We start from the raw sequence: 26,970 nt of genomic DNA, 5'->3' as shown, positions 1-26,970 counted from the left end.
ATGACAGCGTCACCAGTAACAAACCTGAATCAGTCTTCAGTCCTGACAATGTCTCTGGAAAACAGACTGGGACAAATCCGGGTTTAGAAGCTGATTGACGGGCCCCTTCCCTTTATGGCCCTCGATTCCCGAGTTTTGGAGGCCTAACCCTGGGAGAGTCCCTATCGAAGCCGAAGGGGAATCTGCTGCTGCTCCGCCGTGTGCCGCCCTTTGTACAGCAGCCGTTCCCCACCCGGCTGTGACAGACACCTGCAGAGGCCTTTGAGGAGGCAGACGGGTGCAGAGCAACCCGGCCTGGTGCCCGGCGGGGCAGCGAGGATGAGGGAAGGTTGTGCGTGGATGGAAATCCAGCCGTGCTGTGGCACCCCGCAGGGGGAGGGCTCCGGCATCGCGGGGGGGAAACCGCCCCTAGGTGCAAGCGGAGCGGGAACGGATCTCGGCCTCCGCCGTGCCGTGTGGACTCGCTCCGGCCCGACGCTGGGCTTCAGCCTCGGCCGGCTCGTCGCCAGCCGCCGCCCTGTCCGCGAGGCCGGGCCCGGGGCCGGACCGGGTGCGGCAGCGGCAGGGAGCGGGCAGGCTGGTCGGAGAGCCCGTCTCCCCGCCGCCCGCGGGCTGTCCTCCCCGACCCCACCCCGACCGTCTTCTCCGCTTCTCCTCCCCCAGCTCTCGGGGCGGCGGCGGCGGCGGAGGCGGAGGACGCCGCCGGTGATGGACGCCTCCCCGAGATAGCCGCCGCCATGAGCCAGCCGCCTGGAGGGGGCGCCGCCGCCGAGCCTCGCCTCCATCCCGAGGGCAGCAGCGGCAGGAAGCAGCCGCGAGCCTCCTCCCCGGCCAGGGCCCGCGACAACCCCCCGCGCCCGCCGCCCGCCGCCGCCGCCGCCGCTGCCTCCCGCGCCCCGGCCGCCGCTGCCAAGGCCTCCTCGGCGCGGCCGTCGCCGGGCCAGGCCCCCAGAGCCGCCCGCGGCCGCGCCGCCGACAGGCCGCCGCGCGGCGCGGGGCCGCCGGGAGCTGTCCAGCCCGGCGCCGGTGCTGAACCGCCGCCCCTCGCCGCCGCCGGGAAAGCCGCCGCCGAGGAGCCGCCGCCGCGCGCCGCCGAGCCCGCCGCGCCGCGCGCCGCCGAGGAGGCGCCCCCTGCCGGAGGCGGCGGCGGCGGCGGAGGGGAGCGGGAGCGGGAGCGGGAGCGGGAGGGGGCGGGGGCGCCGCAGCCGCCGCCGCCGCCCAAGCAGTGGCGGGGGAAAGCGGGGCGGTCTCCGCTGAAGGGCGCGGGGGAGGCGGCCTCGGCGCCTCCATCTTCCTCGGGCGCGGGGAAGGGCCGCGGGGCGGCGGGCGGCGGCGGCGTGTACTGGAAGGAGGGATGCCTGCAAAGTGAGCTCATCCAGTTCCACCTCAGGAAGGGGCTGGCGGCGGCCGCCCAGATGCAAACCAAGGGCAGCAACCACAGCGGCAGCGGCAGCGCTTCCTCCGCCTCCTCCTCCGCCTCCGCGGCCGCCGCCCCGGCCGAGCCTCCCCCGGCCGCCTCCGCCTCCTCGCCCTCTGCCATGGCGGCGGCCGGGGCGGAGGGGCTGCGGCAGGGCGAGGCGGGCGGCGGCGGTAGGAGCGGCGCCCCCGAGGGCGCCCTGAGCCCGCAGCTGCAGGAGGAGATGCAGGAAGAGATGGAGAAGCTGCGGGAGGAGAACGAGAGCCTCAAGGTGAGGGGCCGGGGCGGCGGTGGCGGGGGTGGGGGTGGGGCGGGGGTTGGGGGGGGCACGGGGGCCGGGCGGCCTCCCCACCCCCGCGGCGGGAGGGGGCTTCCCCGCCGCCCTCTCCCCCGGCACTGGCGCTGGGGGCAGAGCGAAGATGGCCCTGTCGTGGGGCGTGCGGGCAGCGGCACTTCCCCGCTTCCTTGCGGTGCTTTTGATGAGCCGGGCTGCCTTTGGCTGGTGTCCCTGAGGGCAGGAGCTCCATTTTGGCTGCCTTCCTCTGTACGTGCTGACATTTGTGCTTTTGACCCACCTGTTGCGTCCCCGTCCCCTTCTCGCCCCGGTGCCAGAACGAGATAGATGAGCTGAGGACAGAGATGGACGAGATGAGGGACAGTTTCTTCGAGGAGGACGCATGTCAGCTTCAAGAAATGCGCCACGAACTGGAGCGAGCCAACAAGAACTGCCGGATCCTTCAGTACCGGCTGCGCAAGGCCGAGCGCAAGAGGCTCCGCTACGCCCAGACCGGCGAGATCGATGGTGAGCTCTTGCGCAGCATGGAGCAAGACCTCAAGGTATGGACCTTAGCAGGTGTCAAGGGCTGGGAGCGCCTCAGATGGAGACGCGACCGTGCTCTTGGTTCTCATGACTCGGGCATTTCCATCCGTTCTGCAGTGCACTGTGCACCCAGTGCAGCTCGTAGGATAGCAATGGCCAACCTTACCTTGGTAATAGATGCCCTTCAGTACACAGGTAGGATATTTTCAGTCCAATCATTTTTTGTAAAGTTGATGCGCAACAAGTGACTCAAATACAAATTAGGATCTGGAGGTTTTGGGTCTTTTATGATGAACGCAAAAACATACCCTACAACTGCAAAATTAAACCAACCTGACTGAACAGTCCCATTGACTTTGAGGTGATTACGATACTCTTCAGTAAAGATTTCAGAGGACTGGCAGATTAAATACTTGCAGACTCACAACACGAAATCCTGACTCCGTTGGTGTCAGTGGAAGAACTGCTGTTATCTTCAGTGAAGCCAGGATTTTCCACATCCACCTGAAACCATACACACAACCCACCACATTTCAGTGTGTAATCAACTGTATTTCATCCATAACATCTGGATGAATCACAGCCCATTGTCGAGGAAAGGTTTCAGCCCTTGTTTAAAGATTGCCGTTGGTAAAATATCCATTATCTCCATTGGTCTAATTGGCCCAAAATACCCATCTAGATTGGTCCAATTACAGAAAAAAAAAAACCCTTCCTTGTGCTAGTTGGAAGTTGTTTAATTTCTGCTTCCATCCACTAGACTTTGTTAAGGCTCCTACTGAATCATGGCTCCTAAACTTTTTTCAGTTGACTGGTCTCCTGTCATTTCTCATGGAAGTACAGAACTCTGTATATCAGCTGTGAGCTTATTGACCACACCACTGCTAGGACTCTAGTTACCTATGGCTCGTTGGATTCTTCGGACTGCAGTTGAAAATGCTAATTTAATACATGATCAGGAACAAGGTCATTTTTAAACTTCCTTCTGATAAGTATAATGGATTGAAGGTCTGCTATTCCCAGGCTTGGTTTACAGACTTGGATCATCTTTTCTGAAAATTTTCCAGTTTGTCATCATTCTTATTAAAATGTAGAAACCAGTCCAAGGCACGTTCCAGTAATTTTCTCACTAATGCTGTCTAAAATGCTAGTATCCTTCTCTCTATTTCTATTTGATATTCCTTTTCTGTACCTATTCAAATCCCAGATTTGCTGTTGTGTCTGTGAAAGTTCTACAAGTACAGGTGTCCATGTGGCTCTTGACAAAAGAGTCTTCCTGGTCAGAAGCAAAACAATCCCTTTGCCAGGGGAATTTCTGATGGAAACAAGGATTATTTTGCACACTCAGGATGATGCTTAGGTGAACAGTTGAGACACGCACCTTTGCAGGCAGAGTTTGAACGTAAGCCTTCGTGTCCCAAGTGAATACTGTGATTCCAGCTTATAGAGTTGATTTCTTTGCTGGCTCAATGTTATTTTGTATTAGCAAGTCATCCATGTGCAGGGCCTGGGAGGGAAATGGTGAGGGCACCTCTGGTGAGGTGCTCGCCTGCAATATAGGAGATAGCTCCTAAGGCCTTAGGTTAAGCTGGACAAAGGGCTCACTTTAATTAGGATTTCTCCCATGTCTTTCCCAATAACCACACAACTGACTCTTTGGAAAGGAACAGTGTTTCTGCAGAGTATTCCCACAGATCAGTTCTGCTTTGGAGTAGGGGTGAACGTCTAATGCCAAATTTCTGCCTAATTGAATTCTGGGTGCTGGCTAACTGTAATTGTAACTCACATGCAGTTCTCTGTAGTGTTCCCAAGTCCTCTTTGAAGAATTTCTATCCAAAATAACATTGTTCATTTTTTACGGGTAATATATTAGGGGACTTAATCCTTCAGTTTGCATATAGCTGTATTAAAATGCATCTTGCATAAGTGAGTCCCATTTCCCGTGTAATCTAGAATGCTCTGTAGAATTTCCCTGCATTAATTGCTACTCCACCAAATTTTGTGTCGAAAAATCACTACCAGTAATGATTTTGTTATTTGGTTGCATTTCCTGATCCAGACTATATCTATGGTCTGAAGACAGGTTCTGGTAAGATGCTGTTAAAAATGTCCCCCATGATTTTCCATTTACTTTGGTTGGACAACCAGATGAGCAGTTTAATACTGAGTGTAGGAAAAGACATCAAGCTATAGCCCTGTGGTGTGATTCTCAGCTCATCCTGCAGTCTCTTTGGAGTATGGTTATAATTGAAATTCGCCTCCACTCGCTCTTTCTGTTGGGCATTATGTGTCTTGAGTGCGTGTGCAGTGGGGGAGGTTACTGAATGATCTTGTGCTACACTGCAGTGTTGTATCTGTAATTCACACACACTGGGTTTCTTGTCAGGGGAAGCTGAGTCACTAGCTGCTGCTGTTTTCTGATAGATCAGATCCTTCTAGACTGTTTGCTTAAAATTATTATTTTTTTCTTTAGAGTTTTAGTATGTTAAAGAGAGTTCTTTGACATACGAACATAAAGATCGTTATAGTGAAAGCCATAAAGGATAGCTCTCTGAGCTCCCCTAGCTAATGCTAAGAAGGATTAATTATACTTTCCAATGTTCTAAAAAAAGCAGGAAATTAGGCTTTTCAAACTCCATGTCTAAATCACCATCATAACAGTGATTAGTTTATATTTCAATATTTTTGGTGCATGATTATAGTTTCCGGTGTTTTCACAAAATACAATGCAAGTGACTTGAATGGCAAAATTCTCATTACTTTACAAGAAGAGGAATTAGGTCTTGACATGTGCCTTTTAACTCTCTTTCTGTGAAAATGCATTAACCCCCCCCTACAAAAATCTTAGTGTTTATTTTTATTTAAAATACTGGACGTCATTTGGGTGAACACAAGGTCAGTAAAAATGTCATTTGTTCATATTTTACTCTTTAAATGAACCAATAGTAGTAAATGCCAGATATTTAGATTAACTGCCCAAGAAGGAGATTGAAACTAGCAGTGTCAAAATAAAGATGTGTCTGTTTGTGGTCCTATACAAGGCACAGTTAGGGAAGGCCTGGAGAAGGTAGGCTGCTTTTAGATGCTTCTGCATGTTAAATATTTGGAGGGCATATGCCGTAGTGCATTGAAAAACATAAGCTAGCAGTGGTTGAGAGAAAATAGATGCTGCACTGTCTCCAGGAATAATGAAGGTCCTGTTTCACCATTGACCTTACAGAACCTTAGAAGGAGTTGGGGTTTAGTGTCTAATGTGGTTTCCAGTGAAGTCCATAGGAATAGTGTACCATTTTTTGGAAGGAACTGGCTTGAATTTGGAATCATTTAGAATTCTATCTGTGGATGTCCTTGTCTGCATGTTTCCTTACATACCACTTCCATCAAAACATCCAGAATTAACCTCTAAATGGTTGCTTAGTCAGTAAGCACTGCATCAGGAATTCTTTTTTTTTGATGTCTTTTGAAATACCGTTTCATTTAGGTTGCAAAAGATGTATCGGTGAGACTTCATCATGAATTAGAAAATGTGGAAGAAAAACGTACTGTAACAGAAGATGAAAATGAAAAATTAAGACAGCAGCTTATAGAAGTTGAAATTGCCAAACAAGCACTACAGAATGAACTGGAAAAAATGAAAGAGGTTAGTGTTGCTATTTACTTCTACACAAAGTATTTGAAGTTCTCAAATTCTTATTGCTGGCTCTCTTCCTATAACTTGTTTTGGGGGCACAAAATGTGGCAGGCAAAAGTTGAAAGTTGGAGTCCTGAAGTACAGCTTGGTGATTGGGAAGCTGAGAACAAACTAAAATATTCAGTGTTTCCTAGGCAAAACAGAAACCAAACTGTGGCTTTGGTTTTCCTATGCAAGGAGGGAAGTGTGGAACTTACGGTAACAGAGTCCAGAGGCTTTGAGACATTGTACTTACGTTAAGATTCATGCAGGAAGAGTGCTGAATGGAGTCAGGCATCTAACTCTGCAGATGACGTTCCCCGCATGTTTTTACAAAGACCAGTATTTTTCCCTGGCTAACTACCACTAGGGACTACCAGGCACACTGAGACCAGGGATCTAGCTAGCCACCTCCCCATCTTGTTCAGTCATGCTCTTTGGGGTATTGGGAAGTGAGGGACTCTACTTGGCCTTTCAGTCTAAGCATAACTTTACATTAGATCTAATTCATCTTCAAAATGACTCCATTCGCCATTATACAGATGCAAGACACCGTGCCATTAAGTAAGCAGAAAATTGTATTACAGCAGTAATAGCCTGGCAGTCAGAGATAACAAAGCATGTAATAAAAAGAGAAACTGTTGACTAAGAATGACTTCTCAGAACAGATTTTAGAAATAGGTCTCCATTTCAGTGTTTAAAATTCAATGAATGCCACTGATTTTCACTTTTAGTAATATTCCCCAGCAGGAATGCCAATGTCTGCTTTGATCTTGTATGAAGCAGAAAACATGTATTTCAGTTGTTAAGAAAGGCAGGAAATTTTCAGTTGTATGATAAGTTACAGAACTGTTAGGAACTGCAAGTGCTTACTTTAAGTGGTTTTAGTATTAAAAATATTCATATGTTTTCTTTACAGGAACTGAATTTCAAACATGTTAGTAGAGGATAAACAGGTGGTTTTTTCCACCTTCTACTGCTTTTCCAGATAATTGCAGATTTGAAAAGGGCATGAAATCTGAGCCTTATTCAGCTTCCCTCTCCTCTGCCTGAGACTTTCTTCTCTGTTTTCACTCTGTTTTTTGCCATCAAATCCAAGTCAGTTTCCAGGACCATCTTCTTTATTGGAGCATGATCCTTCTGTCTGTAATTATCCTTACAACTTGTTGCTAAGCTTGGCTTTACTCCAAATTGTTCATTATTCTTGTCCATTCAGATTCAACTTTCTTGTAGATTTCCATGTCTGGATCCTTTCCTCCTGCCCTCCGATATAGTTTGTACCACTGCAAACTTCTTTTGCCTTGCTGCTTCTTATGTGTCTTCAGATTACAATGAAGTGTAGTGGCCATTTAATAGCTTATGTTCTTTGGGAGCTGTGTACCTGCAGGAAATTAACCCAATAAATAGGCTCTGTCTCTGTCTCTGTCATCAGTAGTCACTTTCTCCTTATCCTGATTCTTCCCTCTGGCCCACTGTGCTGAGCTATGGTTCCATTGCTCTCATACTGCTCTCCACTTCTTTCTTTGGCTTAGGTGTTTTCTTGTTCATATTTGTTGTTTGAACAATATGAACAAAGACAGCCTCTTTCTGTCTTTGCTCTTGGTATCAATGGAAGGATACTGGAGACTCCAGAAGATAGTGTCATGTTTAAGCTAGGGGCTCTGAAGCTGAAACAGTTGGATGATTCCCACTGGCACAGAATGGGGACACTGAGTCAGAATGGAAAAATGCAGTAAGATGCAGAGTAGAGGTGGAGTGGACAGAGTCAGAAATACATCCTTATACTGAACTGGAGAGGAGAACTGCTATGCCCAGTCATTATATGCGTCATCATAATTAGGCAGGAGTTTTCATTTATGTATTTCAAATGGGTTGCTGAGTCCCTTTCAGTAGGAGAAGGCTGCTTTTCAAGCTGGGGCTTTCAGCACAGCATGGGGGAAGTTGGAGGATGGTTGAGGAGGTGCAAGTGAGAGAAAAGCATGTTTGAAGTGAAGCCAAATTATTATGCACTTTGCAGGCATGCCATGACTTGGGGGACCAGAATACTAATTCTTACAGATTTGAAATTTAGAATCTGTGAAGAAGCTATGAAAATGTTAACATGAAACAACCATGGAAACAACTCAAAGCAGTCTGAAGTGCATTAGAATTTTTTTCTGTGACAAATACCTTTTCTTCTCTGGCAATCAAAGTTTTCATGCATCTTAAATGTCATTGTCAGATAGTCATAATGTTAATTTTCTGTTTCCTTGTGAGTTATTTCCTCTAGTTTCATGGGTTTACAACCCTTTCTCATTTCAGTACAGCCATTGTAACCAATGGAACCTCTTGCTTAAGGAAGTTCTACTTAGCATAAATAGAAATGCAGAGTCAAGACCTTTTGTCTGGATTGTGATCTTCACTTTATTGAGTTTAGAATTAATGGGAGAGTTAATGTCCAAAGACAATGAAGCTTTTTTTTTTTTTTTCACAGCATAACAGTGCTCAGGGTATGTAATGACTGATTTCTGTACTTTTATGTCATCAAATGTACTGCAAAAACACACACCTTTCCATTCTTCTTAAAATCTATTTATGTGTAACTGCCATGGGAAATTTGTTCTTTTATAATGAACAGTGTGAGATAGCAGAGAATGGTTAAAAGACTTAATAGAAAATATTGGAGGCAGAAGAATAATTTTTTGTTAGGTAGTCTCTAGAGCAGGACCAAAGCCAAAGTTCTCTCTGTGTAGATTCTATATTGTTCTAAAAAAAAGGTAGATTTGACTGGAAACATGTATAAAAGATAAATGTTAGCAGATGTGTTTTTGTAGAGACAAATGTAGAGCTCTCCAGTGAACATTTGGGTGAATATAGACTGGTGAATGTATTTGTCCATTAAAGTAGAAAGTTGCTGTTTGCTTTCTTGGTTTGGAAATTCATTTTGAAATGAATAATTATGATATATTCCATGACAAATAGAAGTTGTTGTTGATAGCAGCAGAAGTTTGCAAGCGTCCATGATTTGGAAGGTGTTTCAGCAAAGCATACGTTTTCTATCAGCTACTTTTACTTTCAGCCCCCCAATGTGCAGCTATTTCATTTAGTGTTATTCCTGCATACATCCACACAGAAACACAAGATTTTTAATCTGCATTGTCAGCTCTTGGAATTTATTTGTAGTAACTGCTGCTGATTTCTTCTTTATTATTTGTTATTATTCATTGTAATGCTTTTTGGGAAGCTGAAAACAAAGTAGAGAAATAGTTTCCTAAAAGAAAGAGAAACCAACTGTAGCTAGATGTAATTTTTTCAGTTATAAAAAAAATTTTAATGAGTTGTTCATTAATTAATTAATGTTCATTAATTTCTTGGTAAGTTTATTAAAGCCTAGCTAACTCTTGTAGAGCTTTTAACAATCGTGGTATGAACTAAGAATTCATTCATTTGCTATAGCTATGGAGGAAGTGTCCAGTTAGCCATGCTTTAGGTGGTTTGTTGTGAGAGAAATGAAGCAGCAGGCAAATCTTAGATATAGTGGACACTGGGCTTTAAAAATCCTCATTGAAATGCAGATACGGATTTGCAAGAGGCATAGTGTTTTTCAGAGACATATGTCTTTCTGGATAGAAATAGAAGCTCTGCTAGTGCTCCAAGCTGGGCAGGTGCAAGACAGCACAGTTCTTACAGCCACATTAGGGTGATGTTGTCAAGCTACCATTTTCTTCTTCTAAGCATAGGTTTTTAGCTCAGATACAGAGCTTGCGATAACCATAGCTACATGGCATGTGAACCAGAGATGTCTTTTGTCCCTTCAGTTCAGACTTCAGGCAGAGGAATTTATGCCTCCCTACATGGGTCTGTGTTTTGCTGGAGTGGTGCCTGTCTTGTCAGTCAGCCTGTTTTGTACGCTGTGTGGAAATGGAAGAAGGCAGCAGGGTCTGGAGAACTGGGCACTGAAGCTGGGAGGAGGAATCTGAATTCTGTTCCTGATTTTGATACTAACCTGCTGTGGGGTCACAGGAAAGTAATTACACTTTTCTGCTTGCTCTTGCAACCTTTGCCTGCCCTGTTTATGCACAGATTAGCTCCCTATACATTCTGACTGCTCAGGCTGCACAGAAATCAGGAGGGTAGCTGGAAATTTCACAACAAAAGCTGCTGTAAAAAAACCAAAGAACCAAACAATCCCTGCCCTCCCCCCCCCCCCCAAATAAACAAAAAACTGGAGAGCTGTGAGAAGAACTGGTAAAGCATGATCTTGTCCCAGTCCCCTTGATCACCAATATCAGCTTGCCCACTATGGCTGTTTGATAAAAATCCAGTGTCTCTCCTTTCTCACAGCCCTTTCTGTCTCTAAGCCCCTTCTGCCATTTAACCACAACCACTTATTTCCAGTCTTTCTCCTATGACTCACATAGTCTCAGATTGTCCGGGTTCTCTCTCTAAGTCCTGATCCTGTGTATGTTTTTTCCTTTTTTTTTTTTTTTTGGTGTGTCTTGTAGTAGTGGTTGTTTTGCTGTCTTCTGGTTCTTAAGTCCCAGTCTTGTCCTTCCCCCTCCCATTCCCTCCTTCCCTGCATCCTTCAACTCTTCATGAGTGTCTAATCTCTTCTCTGGATTTCAAGTCTTTTCCAGTCCATTTTCCTCTTATTCTACTCTGGGTATATTATCCCCATTTCTTAGTTACAGCTTCTCTCTTCTGTGAAATTTGTCCTTTTCCCTGGTTCTTCCACCTCCTCATACAAATCTGTCAGCTTCCTTGGTTTGTTCTGTTCCTTTCCTTGTTTCCAAGCCTTAGCTCTTCACTTTTACATCTGGACTGAGAGCAGTGGAGGATCACTCACTGTGCTAGGAAACAGCAAGTATATCACTGTGAGCACTGTAGAAAAGGTTTCTGGTTCTAACACCTTGCCTCAGCTTTATCTAGACCCACATGGAACAACTATTGCAGGTCTAGTTAGGCTTTGCATTCTGTAGTTTGTAAATATAGAACTTTCAGCAGTTTAAACTCCCAAGAAATAATTACCTAGTAATGTATAGGAATGGAAGATTTCTGCAAGGTTTGGCCACTCATGATTTGGATGAATTAGGAAGGTATGAGGTATATATCATATACAGACACAAAAATGTTCCAGAGCACAGGCATACTGGAACTTCTCAAAAGGACAGTTGCTAGAATAATTTGAGCAAACCAGGATATTCTCTTCCTGGAAAGAGCTGAATAATTTTGCTGAAATTTTCCAAAATACTAACAATGTTGATAACTTATCCTGAGACAGATGTTTGGCCTGGAACTCTGCAGCATCTAAAATGTGGTGAGGTTGAAAGAAACTGGAAACAAGTCTCATAATAGCTGGTGGTTTGCAGCATTTCCAGTAGGCAAGTCAACCACATCCAACAGCAGCATTACATTTTTGAATGCCTTCAGAATCGAAACTCTCATCCACTGTTTGTCTTGGTCCCTTCTCTCAGGACCTTAAACTTCACCATCTTACAGTCAGGGCTGCCAGTGCTACCATTGGCCATCAAACCCCTGAGCAAAGCTTCATTATTTGCAAGAGGTCCATCAAAGTGATTCCCACAGCCAACTTTTTTATCACCTGTTGCAGAAATTGTCTTCAGTCCATTACAGAAATCATGTGACTTCTAGTTTTCTGAAAAATGCTTCATCTATTTCCTCTTACTCATCAGATGGTCTGTAGAAGATACCCCAAGTGATGCCACCCATGCTTCTCTGTCCTCTGATTCTTACCCATAGCTCACAGCTGGCCCACCACCCATTACAAGGCAATGCTACATGCAACTGAACTGCTCTTTTGTTTAGAGCACAACCCTTCTTCCTCACCTTTAGAGTTTTTATCAATCCATGGCTACACTGCAGGAATGTGAGCTATCCCGTCATGTCTCTGTGATCCCAGTGAAGTCAGCTCCGTAAATGTTCACGGATTTTTAGCTTCGGTTTGTTGCCCATGCTGCATGCACACAAGTCACTGGAGATGGATACTTGATTGTGCTGCTTTAAAAGGGAAAGTTTGAGTCTCATCCATCATACTGTGTCCCCCAAGCACTTCCTAATTGCATCTCATATTTTCATTTCTCTTCAGAGTTTGAGCCTCATTTCAAACAGCTGGTAATGGAGGGAGTAGGGACAAGGCAGAGAGAGAGATGAGATGCTAGTATGTCTGCTGAGGTAGCTGATCAGCTTCACAGTATCCATGTAGTAAGTGGTACTCTTCGAAGATTTACAGTAATTTACTTGCTTCTGGCACCAGATGGCAGCAGGGGAGGATTTAATAGGTCTCTCACAAGCCCAGTTCCTTCCTGGGTCTTTTAGAGGACTCAAATACCAAGTCTATCAGCAACACCTCTACTAAAAGTACCTTTAAGCAGAGGGTTTCTGTGATCTGGAATCTCACTTTGTTGCCTCATGAAAATTCAATTTGCTTTGGTGAAAAGAACAACAGGGTAATGAGGAGGTTTTTTAAAAAAGAGTTGAGAAATAAGTCTCTGCCTGAATTTATACAGGAAAAAGAAAAAAGTTCTCTGTCTCCAAGTGCAGCTCAGTGATTCTCTAAGTGCAGAACCCCCCAGTTACTTCTGTCAGACTTGCTTGTGTGAAATTCTGTTACCTTTGGTATCCTGCCCAAATATTTTGTTCCTTTAAAAACAGTACTCAGCAGGGATGCTATTCATAATCTGTGAGGGTGTGATTCTGACATCTTTGCTCAGCGCACACTGCGATTTCACAGTGAGCAGGATAAGCAGAGTTTGCTTCAGTTTAGGTCTTTGAATATGACAAAAGAATCATAATGAAGAAATAAATTAATCTATCTTACAAAATCTGTTGTCGTAATTCTCTGAAAATGTCATGCCATAAACAGGAAAAAAAAAGTGCATTTGAGAAGCAGTTTACACATAAACCTCATAAAATTACATTTTCATTATGTATCAGCCATAAGCAATTCACATGAGCCATTTGCTTCAAGAGAGTTTATCAAAACTGAACATAAATAGCCTGATGGTCAATAATAATATAGCGCCAAAGCATATATAATAAATAGTGAATGATTTGAAAAGAATGAAGCTCCACAGATATCTCATTGTGAAGAGGTTTTGTGAGTAAAGATGCCTAGAGGGGATTTTTTTCAGGCAGTCATTGAAGCTGGTGTGCTGCTTTGTGGATTCCTATTGAATTGTCTTAAAATTTGCAAGAATGTGTAAAAGGATGGCAGGATTGCTTGCTAATGGGGAAGTAATAATAAAAGAGTGGCAACTGTAGTAAAAAACAGTGTCTGGAATATGTTTGAAACAGAAAATAATTTAACCATCACAAAATAAAGTTTGACCAGTTCTTTTGAATCTGTAAACATAATGCTGCTTCTCTGGTTTGATGGGGGCATGGGAGACCCTTCCTTGTGGCAGTGTTACCTTGTTTTCCTTCCTTCCTGTGATGGATATGAATGGTCTTAGATTTGCAAGTTCTTGTGTCAAAGCTGTTATTATTGATCTACATACAGTCTGTTATTATTGACTACATACAGTCTCCAGGTAAAATCAGAGTCTCTTTGTAGAAAGCTCTATAAAAAAAAAAAATAATTACCATATTAAAAAAATCTAACCAGAATGGAGGCACAGATTAAAAGCCAAACACATAGAAACTCTGTGTTAGAGAAGGGACATGAGTCCCTACATCCTGGTCTCAAGTCAGCACCTGAGACAATTTTTTTTGCTTGTATCAAGCTTTTCAAAGTTGTTCTTTGCTACAGATTTTCTTCCATTAGTCAGCAACTAGGTTTGTAAAGTAAATCAGGCTAAGGAAGGGCCCACACACTGACAAGCGATGCTAGCACATCCCTCAGATGGTTTTGGTCTGGGTGGACTACTACTGCTTCAGTGCTTGGGCATAATTCAGGGAATAGCCTGGGGCAGAGCTCATTCCTGATTGATGGTTTGAATGCAGTCATGCTTGTTTGGGAAGTTTAGCTGTATTGTCAGTTTAGTTCAAAGGAGATTGAGTTGTGGAGTGCTGGTTGGCATCAGGTCCTGAGAACAGACCCTGACTGTTTCATTTACTAGTGTAAAAACTAGGCAAAGGTCTTTGGCTGGGTATGGAGCCAGATGAGATGGCAAATGAGACACAGAACAGCAAGTCCAGTCCATTGCTGCCATGTGAATTCCTACTGCTGAGAATTACTGGCAAGGGGCAATCAGAAGTAGTGTCAAAGCCAACACAACTGACATGTCCAGTTGTCTGTGGGAGTAATGGACAGCGCGGTAACAGTGGATCAGGTGGTGGATGGTAACTGGTTACCAGAGAAAATGGTTGGTGAGCATGAACTCACAGTGGGGCAAGCTGGAAAAGATGTATCTCTGTTGTTACAGACTTTAGGGTATGACTTCCTTGAGATCTAAAGGAGAAAGAAGGCCTTTTATATCTCATTACCTAAGTAGGTGATGTTGGTAACAACTTCAATAAGGTCCTCAAAGTACCATACCACATTAACAAATGGAGGAAAGTTTGGGAAATCCAGAATTGCTTCCTTTATATTTAGCCATCTCCTAATCTTTTTTTAGCACTGTGCTGTTTGTAAGCCTGAGAAGTTTACAGATTTTCTAGGAAAAGATGTAAAGTTTTATAGGAGCCTGTAATGGTCCTCAATCACAGAATACAAGTTTTTATCTTTGCATTTCCCAGTTTCAGTATTTATTTACTCAAATGAACATTCAAGTGTCCAAATATGTAATTTAAACATAGAGGTACCAACTCGATTGCTCAAATGAAAGAAAAAGTTGCTAGGTAACTTAAAAGTCCAAGTGAAAAATGAGCTCCCTGGATGTCATGCTTCCTTTCACAGTTGTATCTATAGTTGTATCCATAGACAGTGTGTAATCCGCATTGGTTCTTTTGTTGTTGTTTTGCTTATCTTTTTAAAAATAATATATTATGCTTTTTAAATTCCAACTATAAATTTATTTATGACCATTTTGTCATTTTTGGCAGGTCTCTGGAATTTTTTGTAAGACACTATGCATGATTTGCTTAGTTTCTTAAAGAAAGAGACTGCATGATAGAGAGGCCAAATTCAACCCTTTTGTACTGCTAGAAGAGCATGAAGGGGAATATAGAGGTAGGCCAGATTTCTCTAAATTTAGAGGAAATCCAGATGACATGTCAAAATTGCTTCTATTGGCTGGAAGGCTTTATGAAGGCAGAACAGAGACATTTTCTAAGTGCGGAACCAGAGGTTAGATACATGTTTTCGTACAGAATCAGTATACACCAAATGTCATATTCTTACTGGAAGTCTCACCAAGGTTTTGATGAATAATAGTAATAGATGATTTCTGACCCTCAGAATACTGTGTTTAGTCCACTGCTTAACTGCACCAATCCCTTCAAGAAACACCTGGAAAAACAGAACTTGAAATGTGCTGATACAGGTCAAAGCTGAACTTATTTCAGATTGAAAGGAAAATTACCACAGCTTTATTTTTGTGTAGTGCATGTGCTTACTGCTGGCTTCAGGGCTGTCTTTCTCATAGTCTTAGATTGAACTCTTCAGCCATCCCACATGAAACAAATTTTTTGTGTTTACATTCTCTGGTCCTGCTAGCAAGTCTACAGTTACAAAACCTGGACACCATGTAGCTTAGTAGATTTATTAGTTATTCTGCACATAAAATTTCCCAGTGCATCTTTCAGGTGCCTGCATTCCTGATGGCTCACAGCCCTGGGTAGTTTGTCCTGGCTTTAGGAGAGTAAGCAGAGAGTAGCACCATGGAGGTAAGCGCTATCCTGTGTTTCGGCTGAACTCATCTGCCAGTGTGAGGAAGGAGAACCTTCTGCTGTTATAGTACAGATGGCTATTCTGGAGCATGTCATGGACCCTCAGGGAGTAACCTCAGTGCAGTTTTCAGTGTAAAAACAGGTGAAAGAGTCTGGCAAGATCTCAAATGGGAACACAGATAACAGACCCATATGCAACAAAACTGCCACAGAGATTGCTGTATTTACTATTCAATACATTACTCATTACTGCTTCAGAATGATGGTTCTGAGAACTTCAGTGGTTAGCATAATTCTTACAGAATCAGAAGAGCCAACTGAAGCAATTATAGCTTCTTTATGTGCTGATATATATGATTAATAAGTAGTTCCTGAAAGAGAGAAAATACCGTTTGATAACTAGTATACTAATGACACGTAGTAGAATGCAAAAGATGTAGTGTGATACCCTGGGCTTTTGACTGGACTGTAAGTCTTGGTCCTTTTCTTTCAAACTTGTTGCCTAAGCCATCGTTTTTCCCCCCTGAAAAAGAGGCAATCCAACTTAAATGTTTTGTTGCAAATGCTTGATAATGTCTCTTGTGTTTGTCTCCAGTGCACTTAGAAAAAAACCCCATGCAGTATGGTGAAGCTATTGGTTGCAGCATTGTGAATTTTTGAGTGGTCCATATCAATGTGTAGGAAATAAAGGTGATCTTAGAGAAAAGTAGAGACACTGTCCAAACATACAGGGATGGTGTTAGAAAAGCCAAAACCCACCTGGAGCTGAATTCTGGTGAGGGACATCGAAGGTCAACAAGAAGGGTTTCTACAGGTATATCAACAGCAAAATGAAGATGAGGGAAAATATGTGCACACTGGTGAATGGTGCAGGGAATCTTCTTTGCATTGGTCCTTACTAGTAAAGACCAGCCTTCAGGAATCTGAGGCCTCTGACATTAATAGGGAAGTCTGGAGCAAGAAAGGCTTACACTTGATGGATGATGACCAAGTTAGGAAACATTTAAACAAACTGGGTGTGCACAGGTCCATGGGGCCTGATGGGATGCACCCATGAGTGCTGAGGGAGCTGGCTGGTGTCATTGCAAGGCCACTCTTGATTATCTTTGAAAGATCATGGTGATCGGGAGAAATTCTTGAGGACTGGAAGAAAGCAAATGTCACTTCTGTCTTCTGGAAGGGCAAGAAGGAGGGTGTAGGGAGCTACAGGCTGGTCAGCCTCATCTCGATCCCTGGGAATGTGATGGAGAAATAGTTCTGGAAACTATTTCCAAACATACCAAAGAAAAGGTAATTTGGAACAGTCAGCATGGATTTATAAAGAGGAAATCATGCTTGACCAAACTGACAACTTTCTGTGAAGAGATGACCAGCTTGGTGGATGAGGGGAGAGCACTGGATGTTGTTTATCTTGACTTTAGTAAGGCTTTTGACACGATCTTTCATAACATTCTCCTAGACAAGCTGATGAAGTATGGGCTAGATAACTAGACAGTGAGGTTGATTTGAAAACTGACTGCTGAGGCTCAAACAGTTGTGGTCAGCAGCATGAAGTCCATAGGGAGGCTGATGACAAGTAGTGTGCCTGACAGGGAACAGCAAGGGCCAGCTGGTCTGAGGAACTGGGAGCCAGGAGCCATGCACAGTAACAAAGCCTGTAGGGCTGGGGCCCCACCAGTCAGGGCTTAGTACCTGAGTGAAGGGACCAGAACAGGCCTGGGGAAGGCAGCTGGGATCAACCAAGAGTTCAGACCATCCGATAGGTTTGTGGTGACAAGGCAGGTCTGAGATTAAGCTGGGAAGTCAATCCACAGGTCCAGTGATCATGAAGTAAGTGATGAAGCAAGTGCAAGGCTAAGGCAGGAAATCAGGTCCCAGGTCAGGGTTAAGATCAAGAGGATCCATGGCCATGTACAGCTATGACAGCTGGATACAGCTACAACGTAATTCAGGCAGGGATTCAAGGCTCTGGTGTGAGCTCCTGGGTCCATGGGCAGGGGTGTGGGTGTAAGCCCTTGGTGAAGCTCATCAGGGTAGTGAAGGTCTATTAACACACTCAGGTCTCTGGCAGGATCCCAGGGGTCAACGCTTGGCCAGTCATGTTTAACGTCTTCATTACTGACCTGGGTGATAAGGTTGAGACCACCCTCAGCAAGTTTGCATATGCTACAAAACCATGGAGTGGTTGATACATGCAATAGTGTTACTGACATTCAGAGGATCATCAGTAAGCTGAAGAAATGGGTTGACAAGAGTGTCATGAAGTTCAGCAAAGGGAAGCACAAAGGCCTGCACCCGGGGAGGAACAACCCCAGGCACCAGTACAGGCTGAGGGCGAATTGGCTGAAAAGCAGCTTTGCAGAGAAGTACTGGAGCGTCCTGGTGGGCACCAAGTTGACCATGAGCCAGCAACATGCCCTTGCAGCAAAGAAGGTTAATGGTATCCTGGGCTGCATTAGGAGTCATGTCACCAGCAGATCGAGGGAGGTCATCTTTCCCCTCTACTCAGCACTGGTGAGGCCACAGCTGGAGTGCTGGGTCCCATTCTTGGACCCTCAATACAAGAGAGACATGGACACACTGGAGAGAGTTCAAGAAAGGGCTGTGAAGACGATTAAGGGATTGGAGCATGTGTTGTATGAGGGGAGGCTGAGAGAGCTGGGACTGTTCAGCCTGGAGATGCTGGGGAGTAGCAGGGTCTGTCTGCTCCCTGTGGGATGGGGAGCTGGGGGGATAACACAGCTCGCAGGACAGAGATGTTGCCAACCAAGCCCCTTTTCCACAGTACCTCAGTGAGGTGAGCAAGGCAGACCCAGAGATCATGGCCAGGTTCGAACAAGAGTCCAGGTTACAGGCAGGTACAAGGTGATGAGGCAGGTCTGAGGTAAAGCCAAGAAGGAAATCTGCAGGTCAGGGCCAGATCAGCAGGGTCCGTGGCTGGGCACAGGCACAGCCGTGGTGAGCTGGAGACCAGTAGTCTTCTCACATTGCTGAAGCAGGACCTGAAGCCTCCTGGGCTGAGCTGAAATGGGGCTCCTGGGCCCATGGGCAGGGTGTGTGGGGAGGTGCCAGGTAAGTAAGGCCTGTGTGTGCCCTCAGGGCCCTGACAGAAGAAGAGGAAGGGACTGTGTGTGTGGGGTGAATCTTATCGGTGTGTATAAATACCTGATAGGAGGGTGTAAAGAAGGAGTCAAACTCTTTTCAGTGGTGTCCAGTGACAGGACAAGAACAAACTTTTTATGAAGGTGGTAAAACACTGAACACATTGCCTATAGAGGACGGAGTCTCCATCCTTGGAGATATTCAAGAAACTTCAGGACACGGCCCTGAGAAACCTGCTGTAGTTGACTCTTCTCTGAGCAGGGGGACTGGACTAGATCTCCAGAGGTCCCTTTCAGCTTCAAATAGTCTGTGATTTTTCTCAACTCTGTGGTCTGTACTTGTTAATAACAAGCAGAATCTAATTTCTCATTTTGCAGCAGCGCATACAGGGGTTAGAAAGGTCACTTCTGGAAGGGGAGAAAGGAAATTGTTTCCAGGTTGTCTTAAACAAGGGAGAGTTCAGGGTCTGTCCAAGCTGTCTTTCTTCTCAGGCAAAACATAGCGAGTGAACAGGAGGTCAGAGGCATGTACGTGCTATCAAACAGGGCATTTTTCCTGCTGCATTGATATGCACGGTGTTTTGTTCAACTAGTTATGTTCTGTGCAATACAGCTGTATGTGTGTGTGTGTCTGTGTGCAAAGTGCTAAGCCTTCCATCAGGCAGATACCTCACATGCAGTAAGGGGAGTGATAAAGAACAAAGTACAATAAAGAAGGTATTATACAGTACAGTGGTGGGCACTACTGCCCAATAAATGGCTTCTGTGGCCAGGCTGGACAGGAGTAGAGACTGTATGTGATTGTGTGAGGCCACCAGCTGATTCTTCATTAACTATCAGTGTGCTGGTTGTGCTCTACCTCTGAACTGTCCTGTAAGTACTATACTCCCTACAGAGAGCAGAATGGCATGTTTTGAGTCACCTTCTTTTAGACCCTCTCATTTGCACACATTTATAGCCATATTCTATGGTGTATGTCACTGCATATTAAATAGAGATGAGTCACCTGACAGGGAGAACACCCAGCTGTAGGGTGTGCTGGGCTCTGGGATCAGCCCAGCTGATCTGCTGAATTGCATGGAATCAGTACTAGCCAGGAACAAGAACACCAGGCTTTTGATGTTTGTTCACTACAGCCTGCAGGTTTATTTTTCACTTACTACAGTCTACAGTGTTCATAATATCAAGAAATCCAACCCCCTGGCATTTAGCAGATTCAGGTTTTGATAATGGTGCATAGTTAGGCATTCCAAGCACTGCTTTTCTTATTTTGAAGTAAAGGCAGTGGATTAACCTTTTAGATGTGCAGTTGTGCTTTTCTGAAGCATCTGTCTCTTCTGAGATGTTTTGACATGTTATGTGATTTTTTTTCCCATTGCTAGTATTAACAACAGCATATATCGAGATGTGTAGAATGAGACCTGTGGGTATCAATTCCGTTTTGCTTTCTCTGATCCTAGTTGTATCATTGTGTCAATTGACTTTGGCTATCTCAGTAATGAATCCAGGTTAGGATAATAACCAAGCTCTTTGCTTAGGTCACAGATGAGTACTTGTGCTTTAGAAGGTATTTGCCATGCATCTGTTTCCATCAGTGTTGTGTATAATGAGAGGCTTCTGCATCCCTGTAAAGCATGACTGATGATGACATCCAACTGGCCTAATTACCATGAGTGTTTTATATTATAGGCTTGGCTGAATTATTTTAATTTTTACAGATGCTAGCAGTTTAGGTCTTTGATTAAATGATTAATTAGAAGCACCAGTAACACTGCCCCAGAAAGAGTTTTGAACTGGAACATTGCCTTGATGGTACACATAGATACACTCAAAGGTCCATTTTTCTTTTGTTGTGCTTCTAGGAGCATTGTTGCTGCATTCACAAACTTTGGTCAGGTTTCATGCATTAAGAAATTATGAGGTCAGAATTGTATAATATGATCAACCAGTCTGGCCTCCTGAACAACATGGGTCATAAAATACCCCCAGCTATTTTGTTTAAATAGCTGCCTACTTTTCAGAAAAGGGTGCTGGTCTGTGTTAAAAATTGACAGCTGAGAACTGTCTACCACAACTCTTCTTGAACTGTCCCAGGAACAGTGAAAAATTTGCACCTCCCTTCTCATCTGAATTTGCTGAATGCTAGTTACCAGCCAGGAAACATATGTTCTTACTACCATGCTAAATTCAAGAGTCCAGCATGAATGCTTTGGTGTGTTGTTTTTATTTTTAAAATCTGCATGCTTAGGGTTGATCTCAGTTAGCTATCTAAAAATTAAGCATTTAACCTAAGTTAGGAATTTGACCTCCCTCAAAGGAGAAAGATGGGCACTACTTGGAAGTGATTCATTCCACTTGTCTGAGGGTGGTTTGACCCTGTGGAGAGGCACATGCCTTTCTAGTTATTGCACAGTGAATCTCAGTTCTGACATCTACATCCTAGGTCTAAATTGAGCCTTTTTCATCACAAAATTACACTTGGCCATTATTTCAGCTGATTATCCTCTATGACCCTGTAGTGTTTTTCGGAGATGTGGCTTTTCAAGAGATCTTCTCTATTCTGTAGGCTGTTTTCCTATTGTCTTAGCATAGCTTTCACTGCTTGTTCTTACATGTGTATCTTCACATTTAGCAATATTAAACCAGATATTATTTGATTTCACCAGGTTTTGTATCAGTGACCATCCTTTTCAATATTTAACATTTCTCGAACTCTTACTCTATCTGCAGTCTTTATTCAATATTATTTTATGTTTTTTCCAGGCAGCGGCAAAAAAATGTTAATTAGTGTGGAACCAAGAATTGATTCTTGTGTAACCCCATTAGGACCACTGTGGCATTAATTTGCAGGTGATTTTCTGGTTCAGTGACATTTATGATAAATGCTGAAGAGTCGGATGTTTATTCATGGTAGCTAGTTAAAAATGCATCCCAGTGATCAAATATATATAACGAGCTGAAGACTGTCAAACTTCATTTCAGAATGAGATTTTCACATTTCTAGCAAAGGGAACCTTTAAATAGCAGTCTTAAGTCAACCTCCACATGAAGGTTTTAAGTCAGCCTAAGAGCCAGAGCCGCTTCCCTTGCTGGGAGTAAGCATTTCCCTAAGAACCTGAGCAAGCTTCATTTATGGGGAAGAGTCATCATTTAGGAGGATGAGGCATGGGGATCAGTCACAGATCTTCTGAGCCTTTCATAGTCAGTGAAGCTGCTGGACACTCTGCTCCAGCCAGCGCTGCAATATTCTCCTTCCCCTCTTCTCCATCTTTGCATGGTTGAAATACCAGGAAAAGCACTGGATGCAGGCTTATGGGAGAGCAGTCTGGTATCAGAGTGCGAAAGGTAGGTGTGGGGATGTCTTCCTTCCATTTCAACTTCTAGCCTCTGTGGTTTATTTTTGCCAGAGCACCTTCTTTACATGAGCTGCTCAACAAAACTTAGATTAAAACTTAGATTTAATTTGTGGCAGGATCACACTGGCATAACTTCAGAGCACTGCAGAGTCTGATCCTCTGTTTTCAATAAACCAAGTTCCCAAAAACACCTTTGAAACTTCCCTATACATTGTATTACAGAAAATATTTTTCATCCCATTTACAAACAGTTAGCTTTACAATAGAAGTTTCCCAAGTAAACACAGGCAAAAGAAATGACAAAGAGCAACAGAAGACCCCTCCTTATAGTCAGAGGACTATGCTGACATGTGAGAGAAGGATTTCTTTGCCCTGTTAACAGAAAATCTTCTGCTCAGACTTCTAGACCAAGTGCAGGTTTCAGATTTTTTCCTACCTGAATTCATCTTAAATTTTTGCATCCTCTTGAACTCTAAAATCTGATTTTTGGTGAGATGTCCCTGTAACTGGAGGTGGTGTCCAAGGTGCACAGTTTTGTAGGGTGAGCTGCAAAGCTCCTTTCTCTGCTGTGTGCCTACAAACCTACACAGATGTGTGTGTTCTAGATGCCATCCTACCCTGTGAATCCCGGTGAGGGACTGTAAGAGCTGTCTGTGTATTTAATACAACTTTTCAGAATGAAATGAACTTGAACACAAATGCACAGATGTGATCAGCCCACAACTTTGCCGAACTGGCTTCTGTATACATTTCCAGCAAGCAGTGTAGAGGTGCACTTTGTGTGCAGAATCATTATATTCCTTCTCGTTACTTCTCATTTTCAGACTAACCTTTTTTTGTAGGGATATGGTAACTATGCTTTGGTTTATATATATGCATTTTTGTAACCAAGGCAATGAACCTAATCTGGTTGCTTGCACTTTCCTGTTCTCATGAAAATTTCTGTGGAATATCTTCTGAGATATTCTTCTAAGAAGACTGAAAAACTGTACATGTGATAATAGTGTGAGAAAGAAGACTTTTTGGATTTGGTAAAATCTTGTCTGTATCTAATTCATAATCGCCATATCCATGTCTCTGACTGTGATTATTGCTATTGTTATGTGGTGGTGGTTTGAGCTGTGTTGACATACTGTCTGTCATACTGGCAGTCCCAGATAAAGGCTGTAACAGGGCATTGTACTAGGCATTGTGCAAACCCTGACAAAAAGACTGACTCTCTTCCCCCAAAAAAGACAAATAGCTGAGCTAACAAATAAACAGCAACTTAGGAAGCCCTAGGAAATAGGTTTAACTAGCATCACTATGCAGCAAAATACCTTATTCCTGCACTTTCACTCCAGAACATGCATGGTGTTCTGAGATTTGCTTTTGCATTTCAGGCTTAGGGAGCTAAGTGTAAGCTGACTGTGATCTCTATATCCATAATGAGGCCTAGTTGGATAGGGCTGGGGAACTATGCATGTCTAGTTCTTCCATCTTTAAAAAGGTTCAAATGGCAGGAGACCTCTTCCTCTTCAGAGAACCTGCTTCCACTATCTTATGATATCCTGGTGGATGAAGGAGTGTGTAATGACAGAAAGCAAAGTATCAGAGTTGTCCAGCTATTTGACCAGGTCATATGGAGAGCTTTGAAAAGGCAGCTTTCATCTTCTACTGCTCAGGATTTTTTTCAAATAAGAAAAAGAAGGAAGCAAATGTAATGGAAACATAAATGTCCTGCTACATTTTATGCATTGCAAAGAATGCTTTTACCTAGTTATACCACAGAGTTATCATTATTTGCTCTAGTAATATGGTTTTGGTTCAAAATGCAAAATTTCTCTAGGTAAAGTGCAAATGTTGTGTATCTTTTTATCTCCTTTTATTTTTTTTCTCATTTAATTGGCAAATGAATAATGGTAAAGAATCTGAAAATGATAACTGAAATAACTCCTAAATAAACACAACTGAAATAATACAAATATTGGAGGGTGGCTCCTCTTTTCTCCAGTATGAAGACATTCAAAAGACCACATAAGAACTGTTTTTCTCTCCATGGTGAAGTAGCAAAGATTGCTTTCATTTTGTATCATTCCTCAGCAGTGTTTTCAAATATGCCAGTTTTAATATGAAGAGAGCATTGCTAGAACTAGTAGGGTTATGCTTCTTGGACAGGGGTGCTGTGCTTTTTTGTGTTTCACTTATCCCTTGCTTTTTCTTTCCTGCCTTAATTTTGCAAGCAAGTAGAATACTGAAATACTCAGGACCCTTCCTGCCCTTGAAGCAGGGTGGAAGGAGTAAAGGGTTGTATTATTCTATGTACTTGTGCCAGTGACAGACAAAGCCAGCATCTTGAGTTGGTTGCTGGCAAATTGCACTGATAGAGTTGCAGAATAAGGGAGACATTTTAAAAACAAATATTTTTTTGGAGGAGAATATGCATTTTCAATTTGCCAACATGGATGGTGTCCATTTAATTTTTAATACATATTCTAATACATTGAATTAGAGTCAGTCGCAGTCAACTAAAAAAATCTGTCTTGCATCTGTTTTGATCCAGCTCCATGAGCTACCTGACCGTATTGACTGAAGAGAAAATGCAGAGGGTCTTAGGGCAAATTTCCATTTCCCTGGCCATAGTCACTCTGTGCCAGACAGAGGCAAGGTTGTGCAGCTTAAAAGTTGTTCAATATTAAGCAACTTTTCAAGACTGTAAAGATGGTGTTAGGTTTGCTCTGATTTTTGAAAGGTCTACAGACCTGTCACAGCAATTGGGAGGCAGCTAACCGACACTGTGTACAACACAGTTGTGTGCAGGTGAGAAGGTTTGGTTGCAGCTGTGGACGTTCAAGAAGCTGCATGCCCTTTGCCTTAGCCTGCTCTATGAGGAGGGATAAGGGCTGTTATGGGGACTCTGTGCACCCATAAATGCCTTTATGTGTCAGGAATTCCTCCTGTGGTTGCCTACATAGATTTTTAGATCATACACCCCCAGATCAGGCTTGAAATAATCAAACCTAAGTGTCTAGAAAAATCTTGGTATGTTGCTTAGGGTTTCTTTATTAATTGCTGAGAGATTTACTGTAGCTTAGGATCAGGTAGCGAGAATTTGAGTTCATTTTACAGCTTTCCTACTCAGTGGAGTGTGATGCTATTACTTCTGCATTGTGTTACTCTCAGAGTAGATTTCAGGTCTTTTTACACCTGAGAAACACTGAGCATCACAGGTGTTGTTAGGACTGCACATTTGGCTTGCAGTTTAGGGCTGGCAAGAGAAGGATTATACCATCTGGTCTTGAGAAGTGCTGAGCATCTCCAGCAAGACATTGGATAAACTCCAGCAAAGCTCACTGGAGAATTGATGCTGCTGAGCATCACAACAGAATTGCCCATTGCATGTGATCTGGTATGCATATAATATGAACATTATCTGTGGTCTTATCTAAACTGTGGAAACTCAGCATTGCCAGAACACACACGCAGATCCACGTGTGCTGGCTACTGTGAATGCTAGAATAGTCAGGTTAAACCTCCTTTTACCTCCTAGTCTTTCAGAGGTAAGCAGAGAGTATACAATACAATGATACTTGCCGCAGTTGCTGGTCTTATTATCCCCAGTGCTGTTGAAATATTTCATTAGTACTTGAGCAGTTTAGCAAACTCCCCATTGTAGAAACAGTACTATATGCATTTTTTGCTTGTTCTTTTCTCCTGCAGATGAGTAACTTGGTTCAAGGTTATTAAAACTGTAACGCTGTCTGGTAAGCATTACTGATCAGATAGTGCAAAAGCAGTCTTATGTTTCTTACTTTACCTTTGTATTTTTTTAATTCATAATCATTAGAGTGAATTGAATATGATTTTTAAAATTATATGGAAGAAAAATGATCTGAGCCCCCAAATTATCCTTCACAACATACTCTCAAAACCAATTCTAGAATACAAGGGGCAAATTTTTTTGCTACAGTTGAGAAAACAGCAGGGGTGTCTTTTAGTGGCACTACAGTATGCTTTGTGGTACACTGTGATGTGGGAAAAGGATCAAGTGGTGCATTATATTAAAAGGTGATCTAACACAAAAATTTTTGAACAGGTTTTGTACATGAAGGTGACTGAATCACTCACCCTGTTTAACATTTGTTAGTATGTCAAAACAAGCAACATACAGTTTTAATAGTGTCCAGTCACAGGGATAGTATGAAGATTCATTTGCAGAATCCTGTCTGGGTTGCTTTTGGGGTTTTGTCATATGTTTATTTGAACTTTTTTTTCCTTTTGCCGTTTTGCTTTGATGAATTTCCTTTCATTAGCAGCAATACATTGTTTAATGTTAAAAATTGAATTAGAAGAATGGACTAGTACGAGGCTTGAGAGAAATAATAGAGTAGCCACTGTAAATTGTGAAATGTACCTCTGATAAAACTCTCAAAGATTATTATTTATAGCAGGTTATACTGCTTGATATGTGGCATTCTTTGTTCAGTATGAGTGTTGCCTCAGTGACCTAACATGATGTTATGGGGCACTGTGATTTTGCAGATGTCATCTGTCAGCTGAGATGTTCAAGTGAGATCTTAACCTCTAGTGATCAGAAGTTGTCTCATGGTGTTTTTCATAAGAAAAGAGATCACACCAATTCCAGCTGGGCCTAATCCACTTAGCCAAATCGTCCTGCTAATTGACTTGCACGTGTTCTTCATTGTTTTCTGCTATAAAATTTTGTTGCTAAACACCATCATTTCATTGGTGAATAAAGCAAGCTCCATGGATGGTTTGTTGTAATTCAAGTAAAGCAGAATAGAAAGTAGTGCCTAGTCATTACATAGCCACAACTACTGTTGTAATTAAAATGTTGC

General features: G+C 43.3%; 1 protein-coding gene across 3 annotated transcripts in view; it reads left to right on the top strand.

Annotated features, from left to right (window-relative positions):
• The window catches only part of MTCL3 (MTCL family member 3), a 45,947-nt gene that overhangs the window by 2,106 nt on the left and 16,871 nt on the right, over window positions 1-26,970 (top strand). For all 3 annotated transcript variants that reach the window (XM_074862461.1, XM_074862459.1, XM_074862460.1), the window contains exons 3-5: window positions 664-1,688; window positions 2,030-2,254; window positions 5,719-5,877. In XM_074862461.1, the coding sequence (XP_074718562.1) occupies window positions 738-1,688; window positions 2,030-2,254; window positions 5,719-5,877 (1,335 nt within the window). In that variant the 5' untranslated portion in view covers window positions 664-737. The remainder of the gene's footprint in view (window positions 1-663; window positions 1,689-2,029; window positions 2,255-5,718; window positions 5,878-26,970) is intronic.

Source organism: Strix uralensis, chromosome 3 (assembly GCF_047716275.1).
Source record: "Strix uralensis isolate ZFMK-TIS-50842 chromosome 3, bStrUra1, whole genome shotgun sequence".
Classification (NCBI taxonomy): domain Eukaryota; kingdom Metazoa; phylum Chordata; class Aves; order Strigiformes; family Strigidae; genus Strix; species Strix uralensis.
The sequence above is the reverse complement of the archived record's forward strand: the minus strand, read 5'-3'. Positions and strand labels throughout refer to the sequence as shown.